Raw genomic sequence first — 26,518 nt, forward strand, 5'->3', positions numbered from 1 at the left:
ACAGGAAACAGGGAAGATAGAAATATAACAAAGGTCCCCAGTCAGACACATACTGAGGACTCCACAGTCAGTCGTTGGCGCCCTGACCTCCAAGCCACGGGGGCATCCCTCATGTGTCTCTACCAGTTTCAAAACGTACAAAATATAGATATCATTTCCAGAAATTTCAATATTCTCACAACTGCCTAACTTTAGAGCAAAAAATATGTATTGAGATTAAATGAGTTGACAAGAATCCTCCCTATAATTTAAAATGATGCTGGTCAAATTTTAATTAGCAATAATCTTCATTACACAAATTACTTTTAAGAAATTTGCAACAACACCAACATATAGGTATCACGCAACAGATTTTTGTAATCTATCAATATGCATCCACAGGCCTTCATAGATTTTAGGAATGTATTCTCTTTAATTGAATTGGAATTCAGGGGGATTTTCTTTTGATTTGCAAATATGCACAAAACTATATTTCCACTTGGTTTGTCCATTTTGGTCTGCGTTACAACCAGATTATTTACTGAAGCTAAAGTATCTTCACTATTCTGTAAAAAGAATCAATTATGAGAGAAATAAAAATACAATTATTCTTAAATGACATCAGCAAAATGTACTTCAGTAGGCCTGTCAACATTCAAAGTTTCCATCATGTAGAATGGATCCTTTCAGATTTTATCTGTTATTATTTGTGTTCATTGGTTTATAATTTCTGATGAATTAACGGGTAATTAAGTCGCTTCATAGCTGGTCTATACCCACATTAATCTGTACAAATGTATGACGTTTTACGAGATGATTATATCTTATGTGTGCAGGATTACTAATATTAAAGTAGATAATATTAGGTTTCCCTCTCAATTGTACTTGAGTGAAGTAATCTCAGTTAAAAGTAACATAAATTGGAAAGGATACGGGTTAAAGTTGTTTGCAAGAACACTTAGACTGATTTTGGTTAACCTGTGGTAGCTTTTCATTTAGGTTGACCAATTGGGATCGTCTGCTTGTACTTATTAAAGATTTTTTTGAACGTTCATCATTGAGATAAATTTAGATCTGCACTCTTTAGGAGCCCATCCTTACCGAGAACCACAAAAGAGGTAAGGTCAGATTTTAGTGTAGGCTGCACAAGCTTTATCCGTCCTGGTGGCCAGCCCAGTCCTGTCATATGAAAGAATGTGGGACAGAGGGATGGGAAACTCTGCAGTCTTATCGAGAAAACCTGACACAGCTCGCTACCAGGCCAAGCAGACTATACAGTATTTCTCACTGCTGTAGAATAACTGCTCCAGCAGCAGAACACTGGTGAGGCTCACAGAAAGATGACTCATTTGTTTTGATTTGAACACCCACACAAGAGGAGTTTCCTCCGTGCATGTGTGTGTATGTGTGTGTGCATGCGACGATATGTATCTGTCGGGGCGTGTGCAGACGCAATTGATGTGTAAAGAATGACGTATATGGATCTGTGCTTCAACGCTGAGAGACGACAAAAAATGGACTTCTCCTCCAAGCTCCGTGCTGTGAATGCCTCATAAGATCACCCTGTGCTTTCAGGCGCATGAAATCGGCAGCCTGCCGATGCATACATTGACAGGGAAGTGAATAAGACAGTTCACGTTTCCGACACTTTTCCTATTTGTGTGTCAATGCATTGGGGAACGGAAATCTACAAAAGATGGCGAAATGTGGCATTTCTGTCAGTGTAGGGACTGTGAATGACCATGAGATCATGAGATGAAATTCAACTTACATTGTTGTCATATAATGTGAAGCACTGGCACTACAATGGGATTTAACGTTTAAGCAGGAAATGTTTTATTCCTCATTTAAAGAGTCCCCTTGATCTTATCCCCTTACGAGTCGAGAACCATGTTCACTACCGTTCCATATAGTGTGTTTTGCTCCTGCTGACATGGTGAGAAAGTCTGTGCTAGAAAACATGCTTCCCCTGGCTCTGGCTGTGTGCTTGTTGTAGTTTCAGCTGCATTAAAGATTAAAGAGCATGCCTTATTATGGAGAAACACGCACGTACTCAGCGCACGCACAAAGACACAGAGAAACTCCTCCAGTCCTCCATTTTCATACACAAGAAAAATGCAGAGGTGCATGCTCTGCGTATGGATTCACACAGATACATGAACTGCACTGAGGGAGGCACATGTCCACTGAAATACAGGAGTATGTATCTACAGTAAATGCACACTAACACACATGGACTGACAAACTCTGGAGCAGCAGCTTTAAGTGGGGCATCAGTAGTCATGGAAACCAGATCTGATCGTGTCGGAGTCAGAGCACATGTCATAAGACGGGAAGCAGCGACACACTCAGACTCCCAATTCACATCCTATAGGCCACACAACACGCAGCAGGTGCACATGCGCGCAACATTAGAACACACACACACACACAGGCACGTAAGAGCTTCCCCCTCAGTTGAACATGGATTCAGAAATGGGGAGGTGCAGAGCGAAATGAAAGAAAGGCTGAGGAGCCTAAGATGGGGGAGGAAGCAAGGGAGTGTGCAAGGGGAAGGGTGGGTATGATGGAGAAAGACGGAGGAGAGCACAGAGGCAACGGCAGAACGGTGCAGAGAATGGGAGATGCAGTGGGCATCATATCAAAGGAGTCGCTCTATCCAGCTGCTCGGACAGAGGAGCCTGTGTGTGTGTGTGTGTGTGTGTGTGTGTGTGTGTGTGTGTGTGTGTGTGTGTGTGTGTGTGTCTGTGTGTGTGTGTGTGTGTCTGTGTGTTTGTTTGTGTGTTGGTGAAGATGTTCGCATGTGCTTTACTGGATTGATTTTGCACCTGTTGTTCAGAGGGCTGCAGTCTTACTTGCACACATATTTACCTTCGAGCAAAAGTTTATGAGTCTAGGTTTCAGGAGCTCACATGAGGTTGCATCATACGCAGACAGAGGCACAGATTTTTGAATGAAAATTCAGTTTTACACGAGAGCGCACAATGACGAGAAACACTGACTTTAAGGATGAATTTATATTCCAGAACAAGATTGTGAATTAAAGCTTTTCTGCTGTTGTAGTATCCAGGATTACTGTCTGGAGTTGACGTTTATTTCAGCTTAGTTGTCATCACTTTGCTGCAGAGCAGGGTTACGTTCTGTTTAAGCTCAGTCCAATGGCTGCAAATTGTTTTTCCAGAATCATAAAAATCACTTGCTTGAATTATCCTCATGGCATCATGGGTACTGAGTCATTTGATTTGATCTTTAAGACAGTGATATCATTCTGACAGAGGATAAAATATTTCTTGTAGCACAGATAGCTAATTATTACGAAGCTCATGACTAAATAATAAGATTTGTATTAACCACAACAAATGGTCCTCGGAGAATAAAGTCCTCTTATGAAAGCATATTTAAATCAGCCAGATCCCCATTTTTATTTAATATATTTAATATATAATAGTTACCTAAACATAGCCACATTTTGTATAAACATGCATAAATTATTCTCACAGAAACCAAGCAAATCTTTGATAAAAACCTGTCTGGAAACATTAATGAAAGTGAAATTCTTTTTTAATGTATCCACCCTCTGTATACAGATCCTTCCCTGACCTTTACCCCATCCTTCCATCAAGTTTCATGGAAATCTGTCCAGTAGTTTTTGTGTAATACTGCAAAATGACACAACATAAAACATAATGTAAACAAACACGGACGAAAATTCAACCTCATTGGCGGATGTTTTTTCAACAGGAATAATCACTCAAACATCGGGGGCAAACAATAGTCCAAGCAACCACAGGCAATTCATAAAGGAGGGTCAACCAAGGGCAGGTACAAATATTTACCATGGACTATAAACTGACCACTTAAACCGCTCACTGCAAATGGAACTGTTTAATCATTTATTATTTAAAAATTAATCCTGTGTCAATACCTTTTACTGGCCACTTGCAGGAAGATAAGCAATCTCTAAACACGACCCTGATGTATTATCACTTCAAATGTGTTATTTAGCTCAAATTATGCACTTGCTTTTGCTTGGTTTTGCATTTCACCAACTTCTCAGGGCAGAAGTACCTTAAAGGGCCTATATTGTGTAAAATACACAATACACGCTTTTACTATCCGTTATGACTTGAAAGGGGGTTAGTAGGGAACCTCAAAATATGAAAACAGTCACTCCGCTGACTTGTTCACTCAGTCCATTCTAAGAGATATGTTATGGAATCGTCTCGCTTGGTACTTCCTCCCCCGTATGAGTCAAACAAGATCGCACTCGTTTCTCAGCCCCACCCAGCCGGTACTAGTCCAGCCTCCGAACCCACCACCCCTGCTCCCCACCACCACCCCTCCACACCCCCAACGCGACACCAAGTAGACTTGTTGCCCTGCTAGCAGCTTGTTAGTTACCACAGGCTAACAACAACAGACAAATCTGAAGAAACACTGCAGCGTGGAGGGATGCAAGGAATAGAATGTGTCCGTGCACATTCCTCCTGAGAACTTTACTGTTCGAGACCAGCGATTACACTTTATTTCTTCTGACGTGCCTTGTCGCTGTTCTCACTACGTTACCCCGTATTGAAACTCCGTACTGTAACTCGGGACAATACTCCTACATTGGCCGACTGTTCTGCTAAAACTTAAAAGAAATATGAGGACGGTGTAACTAACCGTTCAGAAACATCCTCTTGTAACCGACTGTAAATATGTGGCTGGTCTTCTATAGATGTATCCAAACATAGCGTGACTTTCAGCTGTGTTTACAGCCAGAGATTGTCAAATGCGCCAGAATGAGACCAGTGATAGCCCTGGTCGTGTGTCACTCAAAGTAGGCAGGCGAAAACAGGCTGCTCTGTCTGCAGCTCCAGGGAGAGGCAGAAGAGAGGACATGAAAATACACACTGCAGCAGTTTTTTTAGACTTTAAACTACTGATATATCATCTTAGGGGTACTAATACCTCAAATCATATCCGAGAAAGGTGTAAAATATGGGCCCTTTAAGCTGCTGAATGCTACATGCTAAATACGTCACCACTTTCACAAGCTAGTTGCTAAATTTGTCAGTGTTGTTTGGTGCTGGGCAGGCAGCAACAGTGGGTTTATTAGATATTTTACTTTGTGAAAGCAGTTGCCCTACATGTGCATGAAAACAACACAGCTGAGATCTGTGAGACTGAACCAAAACAGTATATTTACGAACGAAAACCAATACAAAGAAGGTGGAAGAGGTGCAACAACAACAACAATTATTATAATAATAATAACAATTTACATAGGATCTTTCAACAAAGCCGTTACAAAGTTCTTCAAAGAGGACAACTAAAAACAAGAAAAACAAAATATCAAAGACAAGAAGCAAATTAGCACAATGTCATTTAAAAAATCAAAGGTAGCAAAAGATATAATACAAAATCTGAAACTTAAGATAAAATAAAGTAATTCAATTTAAAGTTATGACAAAATAAAACATTTGAAGGAACATCACGTAAAAGCCATTTGATAAAAATACGTTATAAGACATGAAGGGTCTACAGCAGATCGCAATAAGTGACACATTTTACAGTGAACACTTTAACCCATTTTCTTGCATGAGGAAAGTTAGGAAGTGCGAGCAAAGCTAATTGTCATTATCATACTTCCAGCCTGATTGCAATCACTTCAAATTCCTTTAGGTAGGTTAGATCCTCCGAGTCATATTCTGCTCCTCTGAACTCCTTGCAGCTTCCTTGTTGACCCTGTTTCCCTTCGTCCTGTTTGTTCAGATTGCCTCTTGACACCTTCCTACTCGCTGGATTTCAGAGAGGAGGCCGTGTTGCACTTGAAAGCTCACATACCGGGGAGCTAAAATGCCACGGTCATAAGAATATTCTGCATGATGTGATGAATATTTCACACTAGGAATATTTTTAGTGGGTGTTGTGTCTTTTCTTCGCACTCACTGAGGCACTTACTCCTGCTGGAAGCTCACAGATATGGCGGCAAGGTGATGGGATGTGAGCTGCTGCTGCCTACCTTAGCTTTTAGCCCGGCCTCCACTCTGACCCAAACAGGCTCTCAGAGGAAAACACACGACAGTTTGATTTCAGTTGATGTTAATGGCCACGCAGCACAGTCACTGCTATGTTCAATTTGAGCTGTAAATGCAGTGTTTCTTTTACTGTGGGCTTCAACGAGCTTTGAGCCAGTGTGCGGAAAGCATCTATATGCTACAGTATATGTGTGTGTGTGTGTGTGAGTGTGAGTTTGTGTGTGTGTGTACTCCTTAGCCCAGCATCAGTGCAGGGTCCTGAGGGGCAGCAACTGCGGATCCCTCTCTTCTGCTCGGAGGCCTCTTTTGCTCTGGTTGCTTGGCAACCCGCGTGTTTCTGCAGGGAGGGGTTTATTTTGCCCAGGAATGAGGAAAAGATCGGAGCGAGTTGCATGAAATGTGGATGGAGCTGTCAACACGAGATGCTCGCTCAGGCCTCAGCACGCTGATGGCTGGAATCAAGGGATCCTTCAGTGTCTCTTATTGAGATGAATCAATTTCACCCACTCACTGACTCACTCAAATATTTATTTTCTAACATGTGACTAAGGAGAAAGAAAAAAATTATAATTAAGCGCCTTTATGGTAAGGCTTCGGTTTAACATTTTTCTGAATGGAAATAAAGAATCCATGGAATGGTAGTTGTCTCAATAGATATAAAAAAAACATAGTCGAGGTGCTCATTTGGAATGTTGCTTGTTTTAGATTTTAATAAATCTATGGAACAAAAGTTTCTCAATATTTTTAATTTGCTACTAAAACATTGATATTTGTAGGAGCCTTGCCAGACAGATTACCTATTTTCTACAAATATTTGTTGCTGAATGCCCACTAAACGAAAAAGAAAAAATATCCACCAAATTTGGTAGACATAGGACTACTACCTAGAAAGAGACTTTGACAGTAAAAAAAAAACAACACTTGAAACATTTGTGTTCCAAAATGTGTGTGTGTTGTGTGTTAGTGTAAAAACATGGGGGAAATGCAGGCAAGGACCTGGTTCAGCAAATAACAATATTAAGCTCATGAAATATTGCAGGAAAAACAATATTTACAGGAAACACTCCAGACTGGGCTGCCAGCACCATGTGAGCAGAGGCCACTGTAGTGGAAGCTGGTGTGAGCACAATTTCAATCTATGTTTAAGCTTTGATAAAATATATTATTCCCAAGTCAGTAGCTATAGCTCTCAGGGGAAACTATAGCAGAGCTGATTACTAAGAGAGACACTTCTACTAAATTACTTTTAGTTTATTTCCGATGCACACAGGCTAGGATTTGTTTGCCTCGTATAATACTGCATGGCCTACTTAAGTCTGAGGTCAGTTTTCATTTTTGCTGCTGCTACAAAACATTCAGAAGGGACAAGGTTTCCGTGCGGGAGGGACAAAGCATTTGTTGTTGTGTGTCACAACTCCTGCAAATCTTGACTAATAACATCGAAGTGATTTTAAAATCATGAACTATGTGGCGAGCCGTGACGAACGCGACCCTGGTGCGTTGTTGAGTTTGTGTGTGTGTTTGTGAGCACCATGTGCTATTTCCAGCTGGCATATGAACTCAGCAGATGAACCCAGATCAGCTGTTTGTCCTCTAGGGGAGGCGTTCTGACTCATGCGATTGGCTCACAGCTGTGTGTCACACTGCGTATGTATATGTGTGAAAGTATGCCTGTATTTACATGTGAGTCAATCCTATATGTTTGCTTGTGCAAGTACGTGTTGATGTGAGTGTCCACATATATTTGAAACAACAAATCCCAACAAAACATATCTTAAAGAGCATGCCCAACAAATGCACTCACTGCAGTTGATGCTGCAGCCCCATTCATCTACAGTATATGTGTGTGTGTAATACAGAAGCAGACGTAGTTATAGCAGCAGGCTTTTCCTGTGGAAGCATGGGTAGTCAGCCTGGACCGCTTTGATTCTTTATTCATCACCTTTCTTTATAATTTATATACTTTATACACTACTGTATGTGGAGAAAGGAAAGAAAAGAGTGAGTGAACACCTGGAAGACGACTGAAGTGATGGCTAGAAAACTAATTGTGAGAAAGTAATGCATTTTTTTTTCATCTGCAGCTTTTCAAATATGAATCAATTATTGCATTTGCATAATGACTTCAAATAGTCATTATTTTCCAGCCATATTAATATATGGCTAAAGCTAAAGAGAGTCAACAGGCCTCAGAGGCTCCAGTGGTGTGAACTGGTGACACATGTGAGAGTGAGGGAGTGGCAGAAGAAATGAGAAGGAGGTATTGCTTCGATATGGCAGGATGGACATGAACACTTCTACCTAGAGAAGTAGTGTCTGCATTTTCTTTCTCTCATGTTTAGCTCATACTCAGGGTCAGGGGGTCTCGTATTCTGAGGCGATAGTTATTTCTGCTCTGCCTCCATGTTCACCGGTCCTAAGGATGCTAGCTGGCTTAAAAAAAAAGGCGCTTTTGCACATCTCTATCAACACTCGTGGTGATACACGGGACCACTCCCCCACTGTGATCACTTTACATTCATAAAAATAGCTTAAACTCTTCACCCTTCCACATCTCGTGTTTGTTTTTCTATGCATTTGCTCTCAGGTCACATATATCTGTCTTCCTAGTGTTGATTTAGACTTCCAAATATGATGCACATCTAATTAACATTTATGTGGCTGTCAGTGAGAAGCTGGTTACCATTTTTTGGGGTTCTTATTTGAAGTTATTAAAAAAAAAACTCCATCCTCTTCAGCTCAGCTCCTGCTGTCTTTACCTACAGTTTAATACCAAACAATAATTTATTATTTATTGCATTACCCTCTTGATTGTTGTGGAGTGAAGTGGCACTAAAATGAAATACTCAAATAAAGTAAAAGAGTCTCAAACTTTACGTTTTCATTTCAATATGTACTGTTCATACATAATAATACAGAACAATAATTTATTATTTATTGCATTACCCTCTTGATTGTTGTGGAGTGAAGTTGCATGAAAATTAAATACTCAAATAAAGTAAAAGAGTCTCAAATTTTACGTTTTCATTTTAATATGTACTGTTCATACAAAATAATACAGAAGCAGTTTTAATTTTTTGAAACAGCATATACGTATTATGATTTAGAGCGATATTGAAGTGTTAGATGTATCAACATCTTTTTATTTTTAGTTTACATTGACTTGGAGGGATTCAAAATAAGAACTCTAATATACTCTAATAAAATATAAATGCTGAAAAGACTAGAAAAGCTATGCTGCATGTTGAAAATATGAATGCTGTGTCTAAAATGGCCAATTATCAACTATTTTTCGGTTATTGGTCGTTCACCTTTAAAGAAACTGTGTTCTTATATCATCAACCAGATTAAATTTACAAACATGAAACAGACCACCACATGCACCTTCTTGTTTTATTTTTCAGTTACTTCATGTACAAACTTGATATCATGCCTGTGATAATATTACACTTCCATTTGTAATACACAGACTATGGGATATGTTGGTTTGTCCATTGGGAATGTATTCTATTAGGTGATTTTTGCTAGTATTGCTGGAGTGCGGAGCGTCTTACCGGTGGGTGGGATGTCAAATTGCTTTGTTTTGCAGTGTGTAACAGATTGTCTGTCTATGTCACTCAGCGCAACAGTAGCCTTATATTTTGTCCCATGGCAAGATGCCTCATGCTCATCCATTGTAGCAAGTTTGTGTGTGTGTGTGTGTGTGTGTGTGTGTGTGTGTGTGTGTGTGTGTGTGTGGGGCGACTGTGTTAAGGTGCTACCACACTGTCTGCTCTATGTCAGCTTCCCTTGGGCATCAGTGTTTTCCTCACAGCTCCACTCGTCTTTAACAACATGGCTCCACAGAGGTGTCAAGACCCTGAATAACAACAGCAGTTGTAATTGTATTTGTATGTGTGATAGTGTTTCAAATGTGTGCATTCACAGAGGGACAGAGTGGGCTGTTTGTTTTTCTCGTGGCTCTGTGTGTGTGTGTGTGCATGGATTTGCCTCCTCTCATGCGTCTTTTTTGCTGTGTGTGTGCTCAATTTCGAGCAGGCTTGTTCATTAGGTCTGTGGGGAGGAGTGATTTCTGCTGACTTTGTTCGGTTCAAAGCCTGAGGCTCTTACTGATCAATAGTATCCCGGACCCACCACGTCTGTGTGCAGCTGACTGGCTCTCTGCATGGCAGGCGGCCACGGCTTAACAGTGGAAAAGTCGTACATCAATATTGCTTACATCTTTCTGGGTATATTTTGGACACACCCTTAATCAATCATGAATGTGCATGAAATTCAGCTTCTTCACTCTGAAAACATGAAATAAAATTACATTGCTTGTATCCCCTTGCAGGAAAAGTCGTTACGGCATGGTGAACAATCATTATCAGATATCAGAAAGCTGCGACAACAGTTGTTTTGTCTAGGTGTAAGTTTCTCTGGCTTTAGGCACTCAAAAAAAGGAAATCATTTCTATGTGTAAAAAATTGATTGTTTTTTTCCTTTTTTGTTCCTTGGGGGGTAAAAAGCCAGCTGAACTTTTCACAGATCACTAACGATAACAACATTTTGTTCTTTTCGGCTAAGGCTGACCAGCAGGCCTCCTCTACACAGTGGTAGTAGATATAAAAACATCAGCATGGGCTAATCTGCGTCTGTCTTCTGCTCAGGTCTGGATGACTGTCTCCAGCAGTACGTGAAGAGTTTCGAGCGGGAGCAGATGGGGGGCGAGCAGCTGCTGCACATCACCCATCAGGAGCTGGAGGAGCTGGGCGTCACCAGAATAGGACATCAGGAGCTCATCCTGGAAGCTGTTGACCTCCTCTGTGCCCTGGTTAGTCAGCTTCTGCTACTGACTCACATCATGTCTCTCAATCTGTGTTGTGGGCAAAGTTCTGTACGACGGCCATGAGCTACACCTAGGGAAGCCCAAAACTGACAAAATGTAGCCAAGAGTTTTTCCAACAAGTCGCGAATATGGGCCAACTGATGGCTTTGAAGGCTAATGTTTTAGTTAGCATAAGCTTGCTAACATAGTTTGCATTACCTTGCTTGCTAAAATGTTTAAGCTGGAATTATAGCTGCAAACAGTTAGCTTGTGCTATTTTAGCTCGCTATAGCCTACCTGAAAAAAGGCTACTGAGTAAGTTTTAAAAAAAAGCTTTTCTCCAATTGGAAGTTAAAGAAAATGTTTAGTGCTTTTTGCACTCAATTTGAATAATTAAACAAAATAATTTTGATACATTTTCAATATATTTCCAAAAATCATTGTAAACTCAGAATACTCCAACATGTATTGCATCCAATGTGACCAAGTACTAAACCTCAGTGCTTTTGTGATTTGAGTGGAGATGATTCTATATCAAAAATTTTACAGGACAGGAGGTTGTTGGAAAATTGTCCATGACATCAATTAATTCTAGTGTAATTTATGCAAAAAGTGGATTTGGAAATTTATTTAAACTCTGATATTTTTTGACACATGGATTTGCTTAATCGCCAAAAGTACTTTCATTCTGAAATGAAGGATTCTAATTAGCTGCACCATCCACTTATTTTTAACCCTCCTTTCTCAGAGATGAAGTGCTCCACAGGAGGACTGGTTTGCAGATATTAAATACGACTCAATATTACAAATACATATTTTGAATAAACCATGTAAATTTAATGTCCTGACAAGTAAATAGTATAAAACAGAGAAAACATAAGAGTGCATTGAAGGTTGCCTGCATGTTTCCTGCTAGTTGTGGCTAATTTGAAAAATCTAGATCTTGCCAAATGTATTTTGTATTTAGTAAGTTAGTGCTGCTGCTTGTCTTTGCACAACATTTGACATCTGAGAACAGGCTGACTTCTCTTGTTAAATAGAAAAAGGTTTCTGTGGAAAATCACGTACGATTTCAAAGAAAATATTTAGTGGTATTGGTGACAAAACTGTTAAGCCATAAGTGTGTTACATGAATTATCAGATTAGTGATTTAAAAATAGGCTATAATTTATGCTGTGTCGGTCAGAATGACATTAACCAAATTTTATTAAACTTTCTAAGAATATATCGTGTCATACAACCTCTGAGGAAATTCTCTTTGAGGCTCATTTATTGGTTATTGTTTATTTTCCTCAACCAGTTATTGATATTGGCTTAAAAGATGGCGAGAAACATCCTCTATGATTTGGGCCTCGCGTTGTGTGCACTGCCTCGGCCACTGCTGACTGTATGTTCAGTGGTCCTGCTCAGGATTAGGGAATTAGGGAGAATTAGGTGCTACTCTCCCAGAGAGAGAAAGCGGGTGAGATCAAGCGGGACTGAGAGAGAAAGAGAGAGGGAGAGAGAGAGAGAGAGTGAGAGAGAGAGAGAGAGAGAGAGAGAGAGAGAGAGAGAGAGAGAGAGAGAGAGAGAGAGAGAGAGAGAGAGAGAGAGAGAGAGAGAGAGAGAGAGAGAATAGAGAGTAGTCTGTAGGAAGAGTATGCAGGATGCACCTTATCTCCCAGGCACACATGGCTGGATTAGTTGGGGTTTGAATGTGTGTCCGTGTATGTGTGTGTGTGTGTGTGTGTGTGTGTGTGTGTGTGTGTGTGTGTGTGTGTGTGTGTGTGGCTAGTTGTATGCATGCTTGTGTGTGCGCTAATCAGCACCTCTTCTCATTCAAATGTTCCAGCATGGGAATGGGTGTCCCAGAGCAACAATCATCATATGTCCTGGAACAGGACACACACACAGACAGACAGAAAGACAGACACACACACACACACACACACACACACACACACACTTAGTGGTGCCAGGTAGACAAGATGAATCACCAAAGCTACCGCTGTGAGAAGGTTTAGGGGATAATACCAGTTTATTACAACTCCGGTCGGACTTTTCGGAGTTTCAGCTTTAATTCCTATCAGATTTGATAACACTGTATGTTAATTACTGAGACCAGGGAACACACTGACATCTTGGGGAGAAACATGAGCAGTCAAACAATCAGATTGGTTTTAAACAAAGACCCAGGTTGGCCAAATTTCTCACCAGCCGTGACAGCTGGGGCTGGTATTGTTTTCACACGGTGTGTGTGTGTGTGTGTGTGTCCATGTCCTGGAGACACCTTCTCTAGCGGTAACTACCACAGAGACGGTTTTGAGTGCTTTGGCAGATGTTTGTATATCTGTCAAGGATTTTGTCGTAATGCAGTCACAAACTTTACAGGGAAAATCAAAATAAAGGCAGAGTTTACAAATGGATGAGGTCCGACCCATGAGTAGTGAAGTCTGAGGGGATAATGTAGTAATGACCACCAAGTACTCATGGGTCAGAATGTTAGATGGCCTTGTGGCTGGTGTGATCCTATCACAAAAGAACCTGAAGATGGGCTGTAAAAATATGACCCAAGTGTTGCTTCTTAATCATATCCAATCAAATTCACGGTTCAGTTTAAACCTATCCGGTAGCTGAGACGTCACACACAACTGCATTAACGGACAAAATATAATGCAAAGGCCTTAACATGAATGCAAACTGAAAACAAAATAAACAAAACCCACATTAGGGAAACAGAATCGCAATGTAAGTGAGCGAGGATATATTGTTGGTGAGGAACATAGTTTTGCAAGGACTTAACATTGACTTAAAAGCCAGTCTCCGCTTAAATGTGATGCTTGTCTTTAAGAGGTGTTACGGTACAGGGGCTTGGAGCATCTAAAAAGGAAGCACAAACATTATTACTTAATCTTTCTGGCTCGTGTGTGTCATTGTCAACGTCCATCTTTTGTGTTTCAGTTGTGTGACTTTTGCAGTTGTGTTGTGGATTTTAGTTAAGTTATGGCTTTTCCACTTGTATGGTTTTTGCATTCATGCTTTTCATTAGTGCCACCGTACATAGTTCAGCAATACAGTTTTCCATTGTAAAAATAGATTAGTACAAAAAGTATTGTTATGCTCACCTGCAGTTGGCTGAAGTACAACTTTTCTGATTGTGCCACTGCTGATTTCTTGGTCGATTGGTATCTCTGTAATAATATTGCCATTCTCCCAGATATCCTCACTTTGTGATAAAATAAGATCATTGGTTAAATAGATCTGAAGTGGACATATCTCTGTCCAACCAGCAGACTCAGAATATTTAGATCATGAAGGAAGATTCACTGTCGTCAGCAACATCATAAGTAAAACAAAACCCTGATCACTTTGCAGAACCATTTTGACGCTGGTCGTCCTGCAGTAAAAACAGTGGCACTTCCATAGCCTTGGATCAATGCAACTGTCAAGCGCTGACTGGGCTTTACTGTAAATGTGGAAGTCCCCTCTTTTATGCCTATGCGATCAAGTTTTTGCCCTGAGCATCTATGCTAATTAGGTTTCTAAGTATGCAGGGAACATTCTGCAAGATTCTGAGAAATGAGCGAAACATAAAATAATAAAGTGACTGCTCGTCCTAATATCGGAATTGAGAGAAACCAATGAATAGCATAGATTTCATAATATTTCAAGGGATAGTTCACAGAAAAATGGCATTTCACTCATTATCTACGCACCACTATGCCGATGGAGGGGTGGAGGAAGCATCCAAGTGTCCGCAAACTCTAACATTCAAATTCGACTCAAAACGGCGTCATTTAAAACGTGTTCTTAGCCTAAATGTCTTTTATCCTCCCAGACAGGAGCCGCGTGCACGCTCACACACACACCACACAAGCTCTTGCCCAAGGGGTTTGAGGAGAGATCAGCAAATTTCTTTTCTTCTATCAAAACATTAGAAAATCATCAGCAAACTTGGTCAATTACTTTGTGTATCTTATTTTTTAAATGTTGTTAAAGGTTTCTGTGTTTGTTCCTTTTCAATGCTACCCTGTGTGACTCCAAATTAAAATCCTGTTGGCCATAATTTATATATATTGTCCTTTTCATCCTCATTTGAGCATCTGAGGTCATTAGACAGGACTCCTCAGATGAAAGCTGAGACGAAAGATGAATATTTTCCCGTTATTGTCTCCACGTCACTCAATGTATTTCCTTTGCCTGAAGACTCTTGTTTGATCTGCTGGTGCAAATATATTTATACTGTAGGTAATTTTAGTCTTTCTTTCTCTCCCCTGTTTTCTTTCATGACAGTGTTTGCATGGTCTTCCTATCTGTTGATTTCTCAAGGGAAACACTTCATCAATTACAACCGTTTGTTTTAAACATTCATACAAAAATGGTCTTTATAGGCACGTCACAGCTTTATCAGCTTCATTATTTGTTCAGTTTTTAAGCAGCATCTTCAAATAGATTTGAGATTTTTCCTGAAATCAAGGGGAACTTGTTTCATTTTGAATCTAGTGTTCAATTGTCAAAAAATATTAGTAGCGTAATTTAGTTTGGGTAAATAAGAAAAACCTGTGATAATAATTGAATATCGTCTCAACTGACTGAGTTGGCCATTGAACCCAGATCCTTCAAGATGAACGTGACACACATACAATCAATATTCTCTTGATTGATGGAGGTAACATATAATCCCTTTAGTTGCCTCCATAAGCTTATGTTCAACAACAGTGAATGTGAATTTGCTATGGAAATATACTGATTTCATTTTGAAACCAAATGACAGCTCAAAAACAATCTTTGAGTGTAATTCTGTTGACAATAGTAGAAATATTAGCACAGAGAAGAGACCACTCCACACATGGCTGCTACTATGGCAACCACATCGACGTGAAGATGGAGTTTGAGGGGGGGGGGGGTTATTGCTCTAATGGCATTGCCCTCTTACTGTATTGATTTGCCACACACAAAAGCGCACATATGCACGCGCTGCTCAAATTATTTCTCCGTATTTCTCCCTCTCTTTCTCTCTACACACACACACACACATACACACACACAGCGAATAAGACAGTCGACACAGGGCATTATTCCCCCGCTTCATCTCAGCACTGCGTCCCCTGGAAGGAGCCGAATGCAGCTCGAGATCGAATCACAGGACTGCCTAATTACAGCTGTGAAAACATGTGCGCTCCAAGTTCATGTGTACATCTATGTTCACACAGAATACTGAAGATTAAACAGAGCACACTGTATGCATGACCCAGTTTCAGTGAGATGCATAGCTGGGTGCCATCTCCTCCTCTCTCTCCCTCTTGTCTTCTGCCTCTTTAGTTCCACAATTCCCTCATTTCTCTCTCCTTCGCTCCCCCCCTCTCTCTCCCTCTCTCTCTCGCGCTCTCTGCTGCCACCACTGTGGAACCCTCCCTCCTTTGTAGTCACTGTGGTCGTGACTGTGTAGAATAGATCTAGAGGCAGAGGGGGAATAGATACGTCTAGCTCCGCCTGTGCATCTGACTATACAAGGATATCTGTGTGTGTGTGTGTGTGTGTGTGTGTGTGTGTAGCCTCTGTGTCAGCAGGAATCAGGCTCTGTCAGGAAGGACATGACTGGAGGTGCTGTGGGACACCGAGTGCAAAGTGGCTCAGTGGGTCCGTGTGTGTGTGTGTGTTTTGTGTGCGTGCATGTGCGTGCAAAGAGTGGCTGTTTTAAGAAATATGCTTGTGGTTATGGAGAGATAGTAATTTTAGTTTCAGTTCATTCCACTGATTCATTTGATATGTTGCAATTCCAGAAAAGCTGTAAGATCATTATTCAAAATTATTTGAAACATTAACAGTTTGAAACTGATCAATGTTTTCAATATTCAATAGCTTGGACACACCCCTGTCATGTCTGTGCATAAAGTTACAAACAGGACCTTTAAGAGCTCATTAATTAACACATTGTGTGCTGGATTTATCCTACAGTAATTTTTGGGGTTTACAGGGAAGATATATGGTGCTGGTTGGTATTAGCATCATTTTACACCTGTTTAAAACTTATTATGATGCATTTAAAGAAGAAAAGACACATAACCATTGCCCACATACTTCCATGCATCCTTTATATTGGCATGCTCCTCCATAATTCCTTTGCCACCCTCCAACTCACATTTAATGTCAGTCCACCCTCCTCTTAGCTGTTCCACAGTAACAGTTTGTCCCTGTGCCTGGACGAAGTAACAACATACTGTATAGATGCCGGTGGATTATTACCAATTGGAAGTCTCTCCACAAAAAGTTCTACCATTGTTGAATTCTTCCTAGTGTCCTCTGTAGTTTTGCTGAAGCACAGCCCCCCACAATTGTCAGTGGTAATGCCCCATTTCGCCTGTTTTGAGCTCTAATAAGACCTGTACAAATAACGCTGTACGTTATAAAATAATTTTAATTTTTTGAACTATTTCTTTCATCTTAAATCCTTCCAATATATCAAAAGTAACTTCAAACCACTGATGTGGAAGACCATCAGACGAATCTGTACCTCACCAAATAACTGTATTACTGCTTCTAATATGAATCCTTCTGTTTGTCTTCCAGAACTACGGCCTGGAGACAGAGAACCTCCGGACGTTGTCCCACAAGCTGAACGCTTCGGCGAAGAACCTTCAGAACTTCATCCTGGGCCGGCGGAGGGGCGGACACTACGATGGACGAGCTTCCCGAAGACTACCCAATGATTTCCTAACCTCGGTGGTGGATCTGATTGGAGCAGCCAAGAACCTTCTAGCCTGGCTTGACAGGTATGGAGTCACACATCAGCACTAAACATATATCTGGACTTTAAATGAATGACTAATCATCATCTAATACGGACGATAACAAAATTGTAAATATGTAAACTCTATGCTACTGTACAACTACAACAGTTCTTTTTAAAAACTTTACCTTGTCTTTGTCTTTGTGCACTGTGCAACTGTTTCCTGTTATGCATTATACAATGACGCAATAACAGACAGTGGACACAATAACAGGAAACCATAAAATCCCCCTGTCACATAACAATACAATAACACAACAGGATATATACACAACATGAGAAAAGTTTGTATCATTACTGTTCCTATATTGTGTGTCCAACATCATCGTCCTACGTGGATCAAGAAAACAAGTGTGATTTCCCATTCTGAGGAGCCTTTGATGACAAACAGTAACCAAATTTAGAATAAGATGTTAAGCAGTCAGAGGCATCTGTCAGATTATAAACTCTTTTTTTGTGTCTGTTTCAGGTCTCCATTCGCCAGTGTGACAGAGTATTCATTACTGAAGAACAACATCGTGCAGCTCTGCCTAGAATTAACTACAATTGTACAACAGGTGCTTACACACACACACACCGTACAGCATCAAACACGCGTGATGTATGCATCTTACACTCCGTCGTGCCCATATTCAATACAACCATCTAATAAAGGTCAGGGTTTGATATGTGAAAGGACAAAACCAAAGTAGGTTTGGAGTGGAAACGTCAATAGGGCTGCAGCTTGCTCTGGTGCGCAGCTCATTTCTATAGATTTGACAATGAGTGGAGCATATGTCCACTGCCACAGGCTGTTTGCAGCATGGCCGAGGGGACGAGTGGCTCTCAGTGACAGCCTCAGGCAGTGTACTCATTGACTCACTGACTCGTCCGCCGCTTAACTTAGGGGCTCTGATGGAGAATGAATGAGGGGTCGCTTATCACTTCATTTCCTGTCCTCCATCTACCCCCTCTCTCTCTCTCTAGCACACTCCCTCATGTTACTTAGCTACAGTGACACACGCATTTGCTTAAAAAACCAAACTGGAGGTGCACACACGCTCTGATACTGTAGAAATCTCATTGTTTGGACAGAAACTATGCCTTCTGTCCTGGACCTCCTCCATGTCCTCCCTGTAAGAGCCTGCTTAGAGTGTGTGTTGAGAGTGTGTTTGTGTGTGTGCTCAGAGTAAATCCTGGAGCTGAGCAGATAACACCCATCCCCTCTTACAAGGGCCATAGGAGAGAGGAGAGAAAGGGGCCACCGCAGGGCCACAATGGGCCAAATGAACTTGAGGCTGCCAGGGTGCAGCGAGACAGACAAAGGTGGCAGCACTGCCCGCACCAATGCATCAAACAGACAAATTAACTGCTACCATGCACATCTGGCAGATTCAGCGGGCTGCTTTCCCAGGAATAGATTAACTATCAGCTATCGTTAAATAACAATCTGTCATGTTCAAATAATGTCATTTCTAAATCCCAAGGAGGCTTATGAATCTCCACACAGAAGAGTCACTCCAACAATGGTGAATCCAATGTGTTAGCCGGCCTGGATTGTAAAGTACCAGACATAATGTAGGAGAGTTAGAAATAAAACAGCTGACTGCCGATGTTCTCCAGTGGGGAACAAGTCATCCATCTCTGATTTCTCTTATTCCCTTCTTTCTGCACTGTTATATTTGGAGGAAGGAGATATTTGAGCCTCTGTGCGGATGTCCACATTAATGCGTTCTCCTTCTTATATTTCTTCTTCTTTCGTTTTGCAGGATTGCACAGTGTACGAGACAGAGAATAAGATTCTCCACGTGGTAAGTTTCTGTTTTCAAATATCAAACTCTTTTTTGAAACATCAATACTTATTGAATATTGTTGATTTATGTCGGACAACAAGGATGAGATATGCTCAACAATGGCATCCATTAAATGGAGAGATAAAACAGCCCAGTGTATGCATAGTTTAATTTCCTAGATTTCACAGTTCTACTACACAGAAGGTCTGAGGTTCGACATTAGCTAAGCTTACTAGCGAGAGGATGGTTTCAATCTTCTCGTCTTGGCCAGAGAGCTAACAAAATGTAGAGCCATTAATTCAGTGAAATCGTATCACTTCTGGGTGACATATTGGTTTTGCCATTTGGTTCCGTTAGCAGTTGCAATGATTTTGCTTGTGAAACAAAATGGCATGAGTTCAAATACAAACAGCAGAAATAGACAGCTGAACGATTTATGTGGCTGCCTGTGTATGTTTGTGTTTTCTGCATGGGTGTGTGTGTGTATGTGCATGTTAGAGTGCTGTGATTTTTATAGGAATTTGTGGCAAAGGATTGTGAACGTCCAGCCTAAGGCCATTTGCAAGCTCCATTTTATCATGTGTGTGTGTGTGGGGGGGGGGCTTGCATGTGTGGCAGAGAACTGTCTGTGTGCACGTGTGAAAGCGAGTGAGCAGCTAGTGTTTGATCTGGACTGACAGTTGGATTGGGACACTTCCTGCCGTCATTCAAGGTCAGGTGGAGAAAACCAAATAACATGATGGCAGGGGGGTTCACAGTCAAATATTTGAGCATTTTATGCCAAGGAACACACTAATGTTGAGGGGTATGATATATATGAAATATGTATGAAATATATGACATATTTCTATCAACAAAACTAATCACAAGACTGTATTTGAGAGGGTGTTCTCTGCAAATTGTGATGCAGCCCCTGTCGGGATTAGCCTCCCCCCTCCCCCCTTAGTGATTTGGTCGCGGAAACCAGGCTGTCATTACTTCTGTTGTTAAAGGCCAGCTAATGACACAGGACAGTGACATTGGTCTATTTCAAATATTTAGATGGCACACATGCACTCAGACAAACACACACACACACACACACACACACACACAAACACACACACACACCGTTTCTTGTTTATCCATCTGTGTACCTGTGCACACAATTATACATGTTTCCTGGAGATGTACTTTAAGCTTAATCATAAGAACTCCCTACCCTTACCCTAAACTAATCTAACCCTAAATTTACCCTACCCTTAATTTAACCCTAGATAAATCCCAATTTTAATCAAACCCTATATTTACCCTAACTTTAATCTAAAGCCAGATTTACCCTAACTTTAAGCTAGCCATAGGTTTATCCCAACTTTAATCTAACCCTAGATATACCCTAACTATCTAACCCTAGGTACACCCAACGTTTTATCTAATCCTAGGTTTACTTAAATTTTCATCTAACCCCAAATATTCACCTCAAAATGTAATCTTACCCTAGATTTGGCCTCACTTTGATCCAACCTTAAACATGTCCTCACTTTAAAATGTAGTTACATCATTATTATTAGAGACTTTCCTTTTGTCCACTTCAGTGTAAACTCAAAGAGATTTAGGTTTTCCACATCATAACAAATACCTGGACCACACATGCACAGCGGCACTTGCATGTGCCTGCACGTGCGCACACACACAAACACACACAGACGCACGCATACACACACAGACGCACGCATACACACACACACACACACACACACACACACACACACACACACACACACACACACACACACACACACACACACACACACACACAAAAACACACACAAAAATACGCACCCTGGGTGCCAGACTAAAGGCTACACATGACTAAGTCTGTTATGTGTGGGAGGTTTATGTGTGAAATAGGGAGACAGCGTGAAGGGAGAAAGGGAGAGAGGGAAGAAGAGGTGTTTGCTTTTAGATGCTGCTTCCTTTGTGATCGTTGTTTACTATGCATTTTAGAAATTAATAAAGTGGAGGGGAAGTGACACAGCCACACATGGGACACACATGGTGATAAAATGAATGCAGAACAAAGAGTAATGTTTTATATCGTTTACATAAGAACTGTAGTTTTTGAAAAGTCCCATGTGTCATCTTAATGATGACACAAGAGGAAGAAGAGGCAAATCCAGTATAGGTGGAGGTAATGCGCATTGACGTTGGTTGCCACCCGCCAATAACCCGAAAAAGAAGAAGAAGAAAGTGCCAACATTAGAAAGAACTATTCGAAGTTGCATCACACAACCACAAGTTTGTATATCGACATTTCCATTTGCTATGCTAAGCTAACCATCTCCTGGCTATAGGTTCATATTGACAGTACAGCTGTAAGAGTACATCCACCTCTATGTCTTGGCATAAAGATGAATAATGTCATTATATTTCCCTAAATGTCCAATTATATATTATTCAGTTATGTATTTATGGTTGGTGATCCATACAGACTTGTATGTGAGCGTCTCTCAGCCACTGTTCCCTCATTGTACATCCAGCATGGGGTTCAGAGACCGTTTAATGCTCTGCTGTACTGTAGTGGTAGTTGTACGTTCGTCAGCTCCTGCTCAATAATGCAAAACCCACTGCTACTCTGCCCTCCTCTAGACTACGGCCTGCAGCAATCAGATGGACAGAGACAACTGTGTGTGTGTGTGTGTCAGTAGAGAGATGATGAAGACGAGCGATAAGATATGAGCATGTGTGAGTCTGTGTGTCTGATGGAGCGTGAAGTGTATGTGAGTGTGTGTGTTTGTATGTGCATGCATGCATAAGGATGAGGAGAATTACATAAGACTGTCCTAGTTGTGTGTTTCCCTTTCCCTTGTGTTCTCCCCCCTTTCCTCCCGGACTCTCTCTCCCACACCTCCCTTCTTTCCTTGTTCCCTCCTCCACTCACCTTCTCCCTCCCTCTACCTCTGTCCATCCTTCTCCGTGTTTCAGTTCAGGTATATTTTTGCCACGGCGAGTGTATACACTCATGCATGTGGAGACAAATAATAACGCAATTGTGTTTAGAGTGTGTGTAAGCATTTGAACGCGTGTGCAACGGAGAGAAGGTGTCATTCCATGAGGAAGAATGCGTGAGGGAGAATGAGAAGGAGAGAGGTGGTGGATGTGGGGGATGGAGGGGTTGTGAGCACCCAGAGCTTAATCCATTTGGCATTGTACTATGTCTGGCTTTCTGTTTCACTGCTTTCAAATCTCATGCCAGCCAGCCACATAAGTAAACTTCCCTATAATCTGCACTCTGATTCTCCAGCAGGCGGCCTGATCAAGGCTGGGTGTGTCACAGCTGGAGGAGCTGAGTTGAGACTCTCTGGGCCTTTTTGTCTCTCGGCCTCAATTTAATCCCAGGTCAAGACTATTAGTCTGATGATCAAAGCGGGACACAAGCAGAGCCAGAGCTTTGCCACTCGCTGTAGTTTCCAGTTAGGCACTTCACATGCTACTTACAACTGTATTGGCCAGATTCAAAATATACTGCTTTTTGTTAATATTTTTTTCTTCACTCTTCAAATTAAAGCTTAAAGTTCTTGTTTGGTGTCTGTGTATGACATTAACAGTTCTGGGTATCCCATTACATAATGAGTACACTTTGACAAAATAGTACTGAATAAACAGAATGAGCAGTGTGTCATTCACCATGACCCAGAAAAAGGTGTGTGTGTGTGCGTGTGTCTATGTGTGTATGTGTGTGTTTGTGTATGTGGTTCTACATTTGTTGACACTAACATCATAGTGACTTGTCCTCTTTATGGAGACAAAAAGCAAGTCCCGAATGATATAAATTATTAAATTTGGTGAAAATTTTGGTTAGGTTAGACTTAGGTTTTGGTTAGTGTGGGAGTTAGGATAAGGCAAGCATAACATTGGTTTAGGTTAGACAGTAAGTTTCCAGGAAATCGATGGAAGTCAATGTCAATTTCCCCTGAAGCCATGGTTTTTGTGTGAGTGTGTGTGTGTGTGTGTGTGTGTGTGCGCGCGTGTATGAGTAAGATCTCCGCTGGTTATTTCATAACTATAATCCGGTAATTGCTCATTAGGATTGCGATGAGAAGATTAGTATGTGCAGGGTTCATCACTGTCATGCAGCTTGTGTGAATGTAGAGAATAAACTGTATGTGCTCTCACATGTACGCCTGTTACATTCCAGCGAGTGTGTGTTTGCATGCACGTATGCACTAAGTAGCGTTGCAGTGAGGGAGGATTACCAAGGTAACGGTCCCTGTAAAACCCACTGCATTCAGTCAGCCAAGATTAGAAGGCAGCGATGTTGCTGATGATAAATTAACTCGCATGCGTGGCCAAGCAGACAAACAGCCATGGTTTATTTAGAACAAAGGTAAGGTGAAGTCATGCTTTTCATTTGGCGTTTGTGCTTGGATGCACTCGACTGCAGTAATATGTATTAGAAATGTAAGTGCAGTGTTAAAAAAAAAGAGAAAGAAATCACACACAGACAATCCATCTGGTCTGATTTAGTTTAGTTGATTTGATGGAAAAAAATGTCCTCTCTCTTCCAAATGAAAAAATACAGATAACAACAAATGAGATCTGTGCTCTGTAATTTAGTTGTTAGAAAATGTCATCTGGGCAGCTCGGGTTGTGTTTGGTATCAGCGGTGTGTTGTTCACTCTGTGTCGGTGTCTTCTGGGCATGCCCATGGACAGACTGTGACAGGAAACAGTTTGTGTGCTGGCGTGATGGAGGTGGCGATGTGGAACTGTCTGATGAAATGATTTCTGTTTCACCTCCTCCAGCTAGGTCACAGCATCCCCCGCGGACCAAAACCAATCTCAATAACTTTCTGCCTTTTTTCTGTTTGTCGCTCTCTCTCTCTCTCTCGCTCTCTCTCTCTCCCTCTTTCTCTCTTTTCCTGTCTTTTATCCCCCCTCTGCTCTCTTTACCTCCAGTGTAAGACCTTAGCAGGGATATGTGACCACATCATCTCTCTGTCATCTGACTCTCTGGTCTCTCAGTCTGCCCATCTGGAGGTGGTCCACCTCACCAGCATCATGCCCAGTGAAGGCCTGGTAAGGTCACGTGCAAACATTTACACCAAGGTTGTTATTAAAGCTGCACTAAGTCACATTTTTATTTTAAGAATCAATTATATTACAAAGGGGTCATTTATATTGATGAACCCAGAATGACTAAATTAGCCACATTTTGCTTCAATATATCATTTGTTGTTTGTATATTGTGTGTTCAGCTTCCACAGTCCACTCTTTGAAACAATCACCTTATGCTTTCATCCATGTTCTGGGGAAATGATTAAGTCTTGTAATATCAAGTCTCCTGGGGAGAATTACAATGGAAGTCAAAAGTCTTCCTAATCATACTTGAAAGTTAATTGGACAATTTCTCACAGAGTTACAATATTTTCCTTTTCAAGCTTCTCATAGTGTTTTCACATACCTGCATCCAAGTCTCCCCAATGCACAGCACTAATAATTAAATATTTAAGTTGTGTGAACATGGGCTGCCTGGCTTTGGCTGTCTTAGTTAATTATTTACTTTACCCGCTCAGAACTAGGGACCAGAATGTTTTACTGTTTTCAGTCTCAAACCAAATCCAGTCTTTAGAAGTTCACCACCTTCATAAAAATGCCAAACGTTTGATATATCTTTTGGGAATATGGTGTAAAATTATGAAGTTGACTTCCAGAATTAGAGTCATAGTCAAGGAGGACTGAAGCGGCACTGGAGGCTAAGGTGGCTCAAAACACTTCACCTTGGTATTTCTTTAAATTTGTCATTCTGTTTATCAAGCCTGAACACTGTTGAGTTTTCTGACCCACACAGAAAGAGTCACAAATACACACATGGATGCAAAAATAAAGATATCATGTATTTGCATTTGTACTCTGTATAATACTGAATCCCTCTGCTTATGTTACAGGGGATGTATATCAAATCGACATATGACGGACTCCACGTCATCACCGGAACCACAGAGAATGTGAGTTTTTGTTTCAGTCACTCGGAAGCTCGACACCTGACACAGCCACGATCTGGTGTCTCAAATTCCACTATATCAATGAATGTACGAGTCAGCATCTCCTAAATGTGCTGCCATTGTCCTCAAATCTCTGCCTCTGCAGTCTCCAGCCGACCTGTGTAAGAAGATCCACGCAGGGGACGAGGTGATCCAAGTCAACCACCAGACAGTGGTGAGTTAAACAGCTCCCAGGCGTAACACTGTTGCCATGGAGAATCACAGGAAATGTTCTCCAATTCCGTGCTATGTTGAGGAGCTGTCAAGGTACATGACGTCTGACTGCTACCACCACCATGGCGCTTTCTGTCCTGTGTCAGTATGTAGGCTAATTAGGCCTTGCTGTGGGAGCAGATTATGGAAACGATTGTGACAAGACCTTTGTTCCGTCCACCACGACTGTCAGCGAACTCTGTCTGGGATTTTGTTTCCACTGTCGAAAAAGAAAACCCCTGAAGTCTGGTTTGAAATGTGAACTCATGTTCCACTTTCAGACTTGAATAAGTTGCGTTTCTGCCTTCAACTCGTCACATCAAGGGCGCACCGAAAAAATTGGGCAGCGCTTTTTAAATGGAACGATGGGTTGGGAGAGCATGGGACTGAGCGCACTGTGCTGTCAGCTCTGGAACGAACAATTTGCTTCAGCGTTTTTTTTATTTTTTTATTTCTTGGCTGTGGGAAGGAAGGTTTGTGTCTCTGTTTAAACGTCTCCTGTGTGCTTTTCCCGTAAGTATTTCCTCGTACGTCTCGATAGGTGCTGTTCATGTGAAAGCGTGGGATCCAGGCACCGGAGAGAGTTGTTGATTGACGCGTGAGGAAGCTGCATGTTATCTCTGTCCCCCCCCCATCTCTCCCTCCACGAGGTGACTGTGCAGATCGCACCCCGCCAGGCTCTCATCTCCAACCCCTCATTACTCCCTCGGCTAGATCCGCAGCACTCTGATCCCTCACTCTGGGGGAGGAGATAAGCACGGGGGAGACGAAGGTGTGTGAGTGTGTCTCTTGATGGGGAAAGGGGTGTAAAGCAGTCAGGGGATGCTGAGATGATGCAGAGCTGGGAGAGGAGGAGGAAGTAAAGAGGGACTTGGGGAGAAGAGGAAGAGGATGAAATGAAAAGGAGGGAGAACAGCAGAACTCAGTACAGTT

At 41.4% G+C, this 26,518-nt stretch overlaps 1 protein-coding gene across 1 annotated transcript in view; it reads left to right on the plus strand.

Annotated features, from left to right (window-relative positions):
* The window catches only part of si:ch211-26b3.4 (connector enhancer of kinase suppressor of ras 2), a 54,333-nt gene that overhangs the window by 2,947 nt on the left and 24,868 nt on the right, over window positions 1–26,518 (plus strand). Inside the window, exons 2-8 of the mRNA XM_061079891.1 lie at window positions 10,652–10,815; window positions 17,359–17,561; window positions 18,048–18,135; window positions 19,327–19,368; window positions 24,288–24,407; window positions 25,277–25,336; window positions 25,479–25,547. Of these exons, the coding sequence (XP_060935874.1) occupies window positions 10,652–10,815; window positions 17,359–17,561; window positions 18,048–18,135; window positions 19,327–19,368; window positions 24,288–24,407; window positions 25,277–25,336; window positions 25,479–25,547 (746 nt within the window). The remainder of the gene's footprint in view (window positions 1–10,651; window positions 10,816–17,358; window positions 17,562–18,047; window positions 18,136–19,326; window positions 19,369–24,287; window positions 24,408–25,276; window positions 25,337–25,478; window positions 25,548–26,518) is intronic.

The sequence above is a fragment of the Limanda limanda genome, chromosome 10 (assembly GCF_963576545.1).
Source record: "Limanda limanda chromosome 10, fLimLim1.1, whole genome shotgun sequence".
Taxonomy (NCBI): Eukaryota; Metazoa; Chordata; class Actinopteri; order Pleuronectiformes; family Pleuronectidae; genus Limanda; species Limanda limanda.